General features: G+C 40.3%; 1 protein-coding gene across 1 annotated transcript in view; it reads left to right on the plus strand.

Annotated features, from left to right (window-relative positions):
• The window catches only part of RADX (RPA1 related single stranded DNA binding protein, X-linked), an 804,920-nt gene that overhangs the window by 42,368 nt on the left and 750,378 nt on the right, over positions 1 to 12,174 (plus strand). Inside the window, exon 2 of the mRNA XM_044057246.1 lies at positions 4,035 to 4,177. Coding sequence (XP_043913181.1) covers positions 4,035 to 4,177 — 143 coding nt within the window. The remainder of the gene's footprint in view (positions 1 to 4,034; positions 4,178 to 12,174) is intronic.

Here is a 12,174-nt window from a genome sequence, read left to right on the forward strand (position 1 = left end):
CGGTTTTGTGCTTGGAATGAGAAAAAGGGCCAGAACCCTGGAATACTGAATTTACCTCAAATACTACAGTACCTAGCTGAGTTGTTAAGCAGTGGACTTTCATTCTCCTCCATCAAAATCCATGCCTCAGCCATTTCTGCAGAATACAACACTGATCCTCCTTTATTCTCTCACCCCCTCTTAAGGCAGTTCCTCAGAGGGGCTAAGAATATAAAACCCCCCAGGAAACAACCAGTACCTGCTTGGGATCTCAATTTCATTCTAGAGAAACTGACTTTGCCTCCTTTTGAGCCAGCTGCCTCAACAGAACTGCAATATCTGTCCTGGAAAACAGCCTTCCTGCTGGCTATCACCTCAGCTCGCAGGGTTTCGGAACTACAAGCCCTCATGGCTGTGCAGCCTTTCATCATTTTCCATCAGGACAGAGTTTCCTTACGAACCAATCCTTCCTTTATGCCAAAGGTAGTATCCAGGGTAGCCTTGAATCAGGCTATCCACTTGCCTACCTTTTATCCCAATCCTCAAAGCAAAGGGGAGAGACTACTACATTCCTTGGACATTCACAGACAACCACGTTATTATTTGGACAGAACAAAGCCTTTCAGAAAATCAGAGCAACTCTTTGTGTCCTATGCCTCAGGGGCTCAAGGGAAGCCTATTTCCAAACAGACAGTCTCAAAATGGATAGCCCACTGCATACGCTTTTGTTACTCTCCTCATGGTAAAATTGTACCTGCAGGCATTAGGTCTCACTCCACAAGGGCCACAGCTACCTCTGCAGCTTTCCTCAGGGGCTTCCTACCAAAGATATTTTGGAAGCTGCCACTTGGAGTTCTGTGCATACCTTCTCCAAGCACTATCACCTGCCTTTATACTCCATATCTAGAGCAGGTTTTGCCACTGCAGTTTTGCAGGGCATCCTGGCTCCTCCTAGTTCCACCTAGTGCCTACCACCCCTTTTTTAGCTTTGGTATTCTACTCATCTGTTATGACTGCAGCTGTATGCACGATGAACATAGTACAGTTTTGTACCTACCATAAATGTAGATGTTCGAGTGCTAATACAGCTGCAGTCCAGGTTTCCCTCCCTCCTTCCCCTCTGGAACAGGCCTAATGGCTAACACCTCCTCATACAACCTGATTGGGGTACTCTTTTATGGTGTATTTGCTTGCAACTACTGTTTTTTGATTATACTGCATTGCATTATTACATAAATATATGTATTGTCTTCCTTCTGGGGGCACCTGACATCTGGGGCAAGAAAAACTGAAGAAAATGGTGTCGGCTGGTTCTTTTATACCCCTGTCGCACTGACGTCAGGGAAGAAGCGACGACAACCGACGCCGGACCTAGACTTTGGAATTCGGCCGACCGAGGACCCGCCTGACGGCAGGAAAACCCATCTGTTATGACTGCAGCTGTATTAGCACTCGAACATCTACATTTATGGTAGGCACAAAACTGTACTTTATCATTGCTACCATGTATTCTGTCCCACAGTATTCAGTTCTGGGGTTCTCAGCATCAGGAGTATTAGTGTCCAGGATTATACCAAACTTGCAAGCTTTCTTGCAGTGGTCGGACATCCCTTTCTGCTATGTCACCTGTACAAATGGCAAAACAGTTTTTTCATGAACAATTCATTCTCATCCCATCTATCATATAACAGGACAGAGGGACTCAAAGCCATTTGCAGTGTCCTTCTGTGAATATTGGCATTTGTTTTGTCGTCATCTTTGGGTCCACCCCCTCCGAAGATTCCAAGGAAGACATTGCACAACACATAGCACATTGACCTGTGGATTCACTGTTGCCAGATGTCAACAAGGAAAGTGGGGATTCGTCATCTTTTGTTGAGGTATTAGAGTTGATGAGGCAAAGCAGGGGGATAGCCCACAAAGTCCATGTCTATCGCCAAAAGATGCTGCACAGTGATTTCTGGTGTACCCAGTGGTAGTTTTGTGTAGTCCTTCTATTGATGGACATACTCAGTGTAGTCACCAGTGACATATGGGAAAACCCTGATATGGCCTCCAAGAGACTAAACTTTTGACTAAAGACTTCCTAATTGTATAGTCTTTTTGCAGTAGCTGCCCTTAAAAAGGCTTCTGTTCCCTTACTTGCCTGACTTGCTTCTAATTGCTCCTTCTCTGTAGGACTTGCTCTTAGCTCAGTGGTCTGTGATTTGAATGCTTCACTCTCTGGGATTAACAGTAAATTTTCAGGGCCCCAGTTAAGTCAGTCATAGCTGCTGTCTTTTATCACTTGCATCCTCCACCTTTAATATGCAGAACCTGTCTTCCTTCAGAAAAATTCTGCCTCTTCAACATAGTTTCACTGCTGCTAAACTCCCAATTAACATCCTCTTACTGTTGTTTCAGAAGTTTACATTTCTTGGCAGCAGCATTTGTTGCAATACCCTTTTTATGGAGTATGTACATCAGTTCATTGTAAAGTCTCCAGTGATCTCAATTGTGGGATCCTGTGCCCCACCTAGTTAGAATCTTGAGGTCTTTCGGGAAACATTTGGAATGGTGAATGCAACTTTATAGATGGTGGTACATTCCAGAGTTCCACTTTCTTGGTGTCAAATACCACAAGTGTGCTTGTCTTGGAGTAGGAGGGTATTATAAGGGGCAATCTGCCCAAGGTGTCTGGACCCCTGCTGAGGCATATTTTCTCATCAGTGTCATAGATATGAGGGCAGTCCTTCTTGACCCTTCAAGCATTTCAGGACTCACTACCCCACAGTGTGATAGTCTTTCATTGTGACAATTGTTTAGTATATCATCAAGCATGGACAAATCTGCTCCCTATGTTGATAATCTGTAAGGGTTTGGGAATAGGCTGTGTCATCCAGTCACTTTCTAGTATTAAGTCATATGGCAGTGGAAGCCAATTCATTTGTTGACGGTCTTAAATATTGTCTGCTGAGCTTTTTGAGTAGTCCCAAAACCCCTTTATAGTCCAGGAGAATTCACAGTGATATGGCAGATCTTACTGTGACCTCTTTGCTTCACCAGTCATTTCCAAGTGCAGGAGCTTCTGATCCTTAACTCTTCCACTTGGGGGCAGTCTGGGATGTAGTGGTTCAGAAGTTGCCTCTGGACTGCTTGAATTTTATTTCCATTGCTTCTGATGATGTGTTTCATACAGATATCTGAATAACACAGGGCCAAGGTCATTATTGTAGCTTTGTTCTGGTCTTATCAAATATGGTTTTCCTGGCTTTTGCTTCATTTGTTTGAAAAAAACACTCCAGCTGCATCCACTCAGTACCTTTTATCCCATCTTTCATGCAAACATTAGCCTGATGTTTACTTTGGCTAGCTGCTTGGTTTCTCCACTTCTTTATGTGGCTGGCAATCCTTACTTTTCTTCCATTGTGGTAAAATAATAATTTCTTCTCCAAGACTAAATGTTCATAAGGCTTGTAAGATTAAGTGCACATGCTTCTCAATATGTCCCAATTGCTTTTGCAGCCATAGCTCATAGAAATTAGATGGAAAAGTTTACGAACAGTTGTCATTTTGACACATATTTTGAGTAACAGTTATGGATGCAGGAAGCACATACCCCTCCTTCTCCAGCCTTTTTTTTTCTCCTTAGGTCTTTTGCCTGGTCCAGAACTGTTTATTCACCTTGTGCAGGACATTGTGAGGTTGTAGTTAGGGCTTGGCATGCTGGAGAAGTTATGCCGAGATGTCCTAACTTTTATAGTACCAGTTCTAATTGTTGCAACTAAGATGTATTGCATATTTGTAGCCACACGGTGAGTACCCATAACTGTATTATGTATATTTTTTCACATTTCTTCCAGGAATTATTATCTGAAATGCTAGTTACTAGAAATTCTAGTGTTGTTATTCAAGAACTTTTAACAAAACTTTGCAAAGTTTTCAGTCGCCTGTAGTCAAAAACGTAATGTTTGTTTTTTTCATCTTTTAGCACATTGTCATTGGAATGTGAACCCTTTTACGAACAGCATTTGTAATTGCTTTTATATTTCGTTTTCTTTTTTTATCTCCATTAGCATCCAAAATCATCACTCTTTCAAATCTTGAAATGATTTGGAGGAGCCGTTTAAAGTATCCTCCACTGCTTGTGAGGATAATGCACAAATCTAGGCTAAGATACTTTGGAAAACCAGGGAAGAAAATGGATGTTCCTTACCAGGTAAGGTGGTTGAAACAACAGATCTGATGATGTCATTTTCATTCATTCCTCAACAAAGGAGTTCGGATTCGATTCGGCAGCTTTTTCCAGTGTAGGGAACACTGAAAGCTCTCTAGTTCCTCCCTGACACAATGCACTGTCCCCTGCCATACTTCAGATGTTGTTTGCCTCCATCACGTACGGATGCAGTCGCTGTTAACTCTCGAGTTATAAGTTGCTTATCATGAGTAAAAGTAGACTATATATAATCTTCTTTCCTTATTGAATTACATCCTCTCTTGCCCTTCCTACCACTTTTTGGTGTATTTTCTCAGTACCATTGTTGGTATTTTCTCTTTCTTTTCCCCTTTTTCTTGCCTTTGAGGTAGTCCCTTAAAATTCCCTGTTGCTGGTAATATTTCCTTTCTACTTTTTTATAACTATCTATAAGTAAAAAAAAACTTCTTCCTCTTTTTTTGTCTTGTCTTTTACTGTTCGCATCAGTAGATATGTCTGAGAAACCTTCGGGTATTAAAAAAAATGTAAGGACTGTAGCCATAAGAATACATTTTCAGATGTGCACTAGCTGTCGGATGAGAACATGTAAGGCCTTTAATCCATGGGCTATTATTGACTGAAAAAATAAAATAACATTAAGAGGATTAATGCATTTAACATCCTTTGATACAACATCTGGGACTCAAACCCCTAAGAAAGCTGACAAAGAAGAGTCCAAAAAGCATTCATTCTTCAAGTTAATAACATGAACAGGCACACACTGATAAAATCCCAGTAAGAATACATTCCAAAGTGGAAGCTGGACCAAACATTCTTTATTTAGCGCTTTCACCAGTATTACACTTGACTTCTTCATAATACAATTATTTGACACAACTCTTCCTTAAATAACCAGGCTGATCAGGTGACTTAATTAAAATGAATTGAAACAACTACTCCCCCAGTTTAAAAACATTGAATAAATGCATTTATACAACCCATCAATTATATATATAAAACAGTTACTGATTGATAACAATTCACTTACATAAAACTTCTTAAATACTGTACTTATGTCCCTTTATATTTTGTTTGATCATATCATGCTGTTATATATGAAAATCAGCTTTACGTCTCAGTACACTAGACAAGGACAGTACTTCATTTAAACCTGGTAAACTTGTGGCGTTAGCCCTTAATTGCCACATAAGATCCTTCTAATCAAGAAAGGTCCCCCTCTACTGTTGTATTCTAGCTGATCAATGGCAATGAATCTAAACGTATGGCCAGGCAATTGTTTTTAAATGCATTGCTAAAGCGTTGTTCAAATTACCTATTTGTATATCATACATATATTGATATATTCATTTTCTGAAGGCATTTTTTTGTTTTTCCAATATAAAAACTTCCACAATCCTGACACTTACTTATATATACTAGTAGTTTACTACCACAGTTGAACTTATTTTTGAGGCTAATTGTTCCAAATCCTGGGATCTTAACATTTTCACCTTCCATGATGTATCGGCATTATCTGACATGCAGTCCTTATATTATTTCTTTCCAAAATGTTTTTAAAACTCCTATCTTTTTTATAGACCACAATGGGCGTATCCCCCACTCTTCTTTATATGTTCATCATCTCCTCTAAATATAAACCAATTTTTGTTCAGAATATCTTTAATTCCATAAAGACTGGTGTCGAGATGGGGGCTGCTTGTGCCCCCCTTTTTGCTATTATTGTTTTAACTCAATGGGAGTTAACCATTTTCACCTCGGAATGGTGCAAATTTTGTAAATTCTACGGTCATTACCTTGACGATATTTTAATTTTTTGGGATGAAAATGAGGAAAAACTAGGTGATTTTTTTCAGTTTCTTAATTCTAGCACACCTTTTTAACGTTTCACCATGGAGACTCATTATGAAGTGATTATTTTTTTGTATATATCGATTACCCAAGGATATGACACTTCAGGATTTCACATCCACAATATATAGAAAACCCACTTACTCAAATTCTTTGTTGCATTTTGATAGTGGGCACGCATTGCATCAAAAAAAGTCCCTAGCAAAGGGTCAATGCGTGCGATTAGCACTCATGGTTACTAATACAGATATGTTTCTTAAAGAGAAGGATGCCCTAAACAGAATGTTGGAAAAAAGGGGTTATCTGGTAGCATTCTTAGACCCCATTTTGGAGGAAGTAACAGAGAAGAGGAGGTTAGGGCATTTTTACCCCTTATTAGGAGTAGACACTCAGGCTACTATCCCTCACAGCGACAATGACAATACAGCCAATGGTGAACATGGGGGGGGGGGTTCGAAACTAAGAGTTATAGTAATGCAATGATTTTAACATTTAACCCACAGTTTTATGGTATTAAAGATATTCTGAACAAAAATTGGTTTATATTTAGAGGAGATGATGAACATATAAGAAGAGTGGGGGATAAGCCCATTGTGGTCTATAAAAAAGATATGAGTTTTAAAAACATTTTGGAGAAATATAATGTAGGGACTGCAAGTCAAATAAGAGGGAAAATGAGTAGGTGTGGACATTGTGGGCAATGCCGATACATCATGGAAGGTGAAAATGTTAAGATTCCAGGATTTGGAACAATTAGCCTCAAAAATAAGTCCAACTGTGGTAGTAAAATGCTAGTATATATAGTGAAGTGTCAGGATTGTGGAAGTTTTTATGTTGGAAAAACAAAAAACGCCTTCAGAAAACGAATATATCAACATATGTATGATATACAAATAGGTAATTTGAAAAACATTTTAGCAAAGCATTTAAAAACAATTGCCTGGCCATACTTTTAGATTCATTGCCATTGATCAGATAGAATACAACAGTAGAGGGGACCTAGTATATTATTTCTTGATTGTAAGGAACTTATGTGGCAGTTAAGGGTTAACGCCACAAGTTTACCAAGTTTAAATGAAGTAGTGTCCTTGTCTAATGTATTGAGACTTAAAGCTGATTTTCATGTATAATGGCATGATTATGATCAAACAGAATGTAAAGGGACAGAAGTACAGTATTTAAGAAGTTTTACATAAGTGAATTTTTAAAAAAGTTTTTAAACCCGGGGAGTAAGTGTTGTTTCATTTCATTTTAATTAAGTCACCTGATCAGCCTGGTTATTTAAGGAAGAGTTGTGTGACATTATTCTGAAGAAGTCAAGTGCAATAATGACAAAAGCGCTAAATAAAGAGTGTTTGGTCCAGCTTCCAGTTTGGAGTGTCTTCTTACTGGGACCCTTCAAGTTCTTCTGCTGCAAGCTCAGAACTACCTCTGAAAATGTCAAAACCATTGGATCTGAAATCCAAACCCTCTGATCCAACTACTTCACCACTCTAGGATTTTTGTCCATTGTTTTTTCTTCTTGTTCCTCCAGAAGTCTTACTGAAGCAGATGTGGATAGAATGATAAGGAAATTTCTGTCAACGCACATTCAAATAGGGGGTACTCTTGGCTCTTACCCTATAGGTAATATCCCACCTATTTTGTCTCTTCTCCAGTCCAATCTTTGGTTTCAGAGCAGTTGGTTCCAAGAATCCTGGATATGTTTGTATCAGATCCAAAGATCCTTGTATCTTCTACATCACTACCTTCTCTGAGTGAACAAGCTCCAAGCACATCAGAGCCGGATAACTCTCAGAGCCATAGCATTGACGCCAGATCCAAGGTGTTGGAGTTGATTTTGAGATTGTCGAAGCTACCTCAGAGCCTCTGCTCTGACCCCTGCCTTAATTGGTTTGTCTTCGGGTTCAAGAGAGCTGATGGTTCATAAACATGTCTTCTCAAACCCATTGGTCTCTTTCTGGCTGAGGCATTCTGCTTTTGAGGTAGTGGAGAGAGTTTTCTCTGCTGCAAGAGGAAAGGACGTATCCACCCTCCTCAGCTCATACTTTGCAGATCCAGTAGTTTTTGCATCTTGAATCTCAACTTCCTACACCAAACATACAGCCAGCTCAAAATCTCCAGGATACGCCACAGGGTGTACTGATATCTTCCGGTGCTTGTCCAGAACATCCCCTTGAAGAAGTCCCTAGGAACAGACAATTCAGAAGGAGGCACTTAGACTCTCCTCAATAGTCTTTCATGGAAAATACTGATTTCTGTGAAGGGGAAGGGTCTCCAGAATCACAACCTGATGATGTCTTATTTGGAGACATACTAGAGATCCTCAAGCAAAGGGGTGGTTTGTCATCAGACACCCTTCCTGAGAGGAATCAGTATTCCTGGAAGCTTTCGGGTCTGGGCCAGCTATCTCTTGGCTAACTCTGCCTGCTGATGAGCTCATTGATTTGATCTCCTGGCGGGAGTGGAAGGGAACCCGGCTCCATTGAGCTGATACCTAGGAGACCAGACAGGACCCTGGCATCACACAAGGACAGGGAGTTTTGGAGTAAAGCAGAACCAGTTGATTTCATGGTTGTAGCAGTAGCCACAAAAAAGGAACTTGCAGAGCGTCTAGGCTGCTGGACAGAGAAGGGAAACGTGTAAATGCTTCAGAGATTTTAGTACTTTGGTTGCTGAATTATTTGGCACACTTCACCAGAATCTAGACGGATTTGATTAAAGTACTTACCAAATCCCTCTGGGGGACCATTACTTCTGAAGCAGAACTCAACTCATCACAGTTGATTGCCCTACAGTCTAGTTCAAATTTCATCCATTAGGCTTATCTGACATGCAGCTGAAGGAACCTCAGGGGCAGTGGGTTCAGGCATTTCTATTAGGAGGCACACCTGGGTGCACCTGTGTGATATTGCGGAGCCCTTCAAGTCTTCCTTTGTCAGTGCTGCCTTAGACAGAAGTTCTTTGTTTGGTCCCAAAGTTAGACATGCTATCCAGGTGTGAGCAGGAAGGTAAAACCTTGCCTGCAGTGGGCATGTTTTCTGACTCCTCAAAGGACCTTTTCTAGGAATCAGTGAGATGGTCAAAATGTGGTGCAGAAAGGCCTAGGGTCCCTTCCAAAATCAAAGTGGAGATAGTTCCCCAGGGGTAGATGGGGGAACTCTAATGAAAGACATCTCCCATGTGGCAAAGCAGGCCTGCAGAACTAAGGGTCTAGAAATACTTTCTTTGACAGATCCTACCAGAGCTCCTGAATGGAGGCCCAATTGTCCACTTTGGAAGCAGTCAGGGGTCGTTTATCCCTGCACCAGAGAGCCTGGCTAGAGTTTACAAAAGATTCATGTAGGCCAGAGGATAATTTCCAGAGGTTGTACAATACCCTTTTCCCTACACCCTCCCTTGACAGTAAACAGAAATCCCCAGTGTTCTACCCAATCAGAGGAAAGCAGCAGCCCTAGAAATAAAAAAGCTTCTAGAAAAAAACTCCCCCAAGAGGTCCCCCTAACCTGAAAGAGTCCAGAACTTACGATTCTTTTTATTGCCAAAGAAAACAGTGTACTGGAGACCAATTTTGGACCTCAACAGTCTGAACAAATCAGTTCAGTATACTAATTTCCATATGGTCATGTATTGGTTCATTCTGCCCTTTCTGCACAAAGACGACTGGATGTGCTCAACACATCTTCAGGATGCGGACTATCATATAAAAATGAGTAGACAATCCAGAAGATTTCTATGCTTCTGGCTGGGAGCCAGTCACTACCAGTTCAGAGGTCTGTCCTTTAGTCTCAACACAGCCCCCAGCATATTCACCAAATGCATGGCAGTAGTGGCAGCTCACTTCAGACTGCAAGGATACCAGGTGTTTCCTTACTTAGACTGGCTCATAACCACTCTGACCAGGTATCACCTGACCAAAGCATGAGATCATGTACTCCAGTTATGCCCTCACCTGGGAATTACTATCAATCGCAACAAATCAATTTCCATTTGAACTGTCAGCCAAATGTGAATTAAAATTTTTAACCTGGAAAACTGTCTTTTTAGTGGCCATTACCTCTGCTAGAAGAGTCTCAGAACTTCAAGCCCTGTCTTTTAAACCTCCTTTGATTTTTCATAAGAACAGGGTATCTTTACAAACCAACCCACCCTTCCTTCCTAAGGTGGTATCACAATCCGTTATCAATCAAACTGTAAACCTTCCAGTTTTTTTTCCAAATTTCTCAATGGAGAGTATATGCTACACCTATTGGGTGTGCACAGGAAATTACAATTTTATCTACAGAGGGCAAGTTTTCAGGAAAGCAAGTTAATCGTTTGTCTCCTTTTTGGATTCAGAATTGGGCAAACCAGGTATTAAAGTGACATTAGCCAAATGGTTAACTGATTGTATTACCTTTGTTTATAGTAAATCGGGCTTGTCTTTGCCAAAACCTCCACCAGGTCTATGGCAACTTCTTCTGTATTTGTATCCCTATCTTCCTTGAATGATATTTGTGCAGCTGCACCTTGGGCTAATCCATATACCTTTGTTGCATGTTACAAATTGGATCTGGTCTCTTGGGGAAGAGCAGCCTTCGGCTCAACAGTGCTCAGGAATATCCTTTCTTAGAGTCCTCCTGGGATTTAAGTAGCTGAGGACTGTCTCCAGTTTGCTGAGGAATGAATGAAAACAAAAATATCAAATAAGAAAGTTATGTGCTCACCATAACGCTCCATCAGTGTTGTCCATTTTCATTCTTCCTCAACTCCCTACCAATTTAACTTCTGGAAAGATTACATGATGCTAAAGGAATTAATGTTCTTTCATTTGAGCTCCAGATACTGTTATCTGATATCCTTGTTATCTGTTATTTATTGTATAGTCTAAAAAGTCAGCAAACAAGATCTGAGCATGGTAGGGGACTTATGCATTGTGGGTAAGGGAGGATGTCAAGCACTTTCAGTGTTCCACGAGCTAGAAAAAGCGGCCTAGTTGGATCCGAGGGTTTGATCCAAACCCATTTATTGAGGAAAAATGAAAATGGACAACACAAATAGAATGTTATGTATAACATTTTTTACATGCATTACTTTTGTGGGTAGAAGGTTGAATTCTGTGTCAGACATAGTTGAAGTGATAGGTTACCATGTGTAATACTTGTATATAGTACAGGTAGATGCCTTAAAGTCATCATAGGGTTGTGATAGCTCACCTTTCATAAAAAGGTTGTTATTGTTTGAGGATTGTTTTAAATTTTGAGAGTTAAATCCATTTTAAAACAGTTCTAAAACTGTTAAAACTCCTGTTATTATTAGTGAAGGTATATTATCATAATGCTTTATAAATGTGTAAATTAAAGTCTTTTTATCTCTCACAGAATAGGAGCTTAGTGTTTTAATAGCACTTACTTTGTGTTCTAGCTGATGGATCATATGTCATGTTGTACTGAGCAGTCTGTCTGGGAGGGATTGAGGAGTATTTGCTCAAGGTGCAGACTGTGATGAATCCCTGGTGGAAACCAGGATCATGTTGTGATGCTTTATGTTTGAGGGTGCAAGACTGTTGAGGGGACACCTCTTGCAAAAATGAAAGATATGCCAACCTGTTGGGAAGCAATATACTTCAGATATGGAAATGATAAGGCCATGAAGGAAAGCCCCCACTACCCTAAGAAAGGTGACAGCACTCTTGTCACCACTCAACCTTTACCCTTGGGAGGAATTAATAAGCTGTAGGGCTTTGCCTTTCTGATGGAATGAACTGGTCACTTGGGCGAGTAGAAGGGAAACTTAGTGGTAACAGGAATCAGAGCTAAAAACCGACAAAAGAAAAGTCAACAATGTGGTAGAAATAGATTTTTTCACCCCATTCTACTTTTGTATAGCATTCAGGTAAGGAGGATATGTAGGATATGGGTAAACATGTAAAGTTATTATAGGTCCATACGAGATTGCTAGGCTAATGACTTAAGGGTCCTTACAAGCCTAGCCATTATAGCCTGATTTTACCCAAATATATAGCCCAATACAACCAAATTTTACCCAATATATGGCCCCTACGGACAAAAGGATGGCATGGATTTGTTCCTGTGCATTGAATATCTTACAGATTGCCCATGTCCATAAGGGACATAGGCACTACCTCAGGTGTGAATTTGTGATTCGTCATC

The sequence above is a fragment of the Protopterus annectens genome, chromosome 15.part0, assembly GCF_019279795.1.
Source record: "Protopterus annectens isolate FY-2018-M chromosome 15.part0, PAN1.0, whole genome shotgun sequence".
Lineage (NCBI taxonomy): Eukaryota > Metazoa > Chordata > Ceratodontiformes > Protopteridae > Protopterus > Protopterus annectens.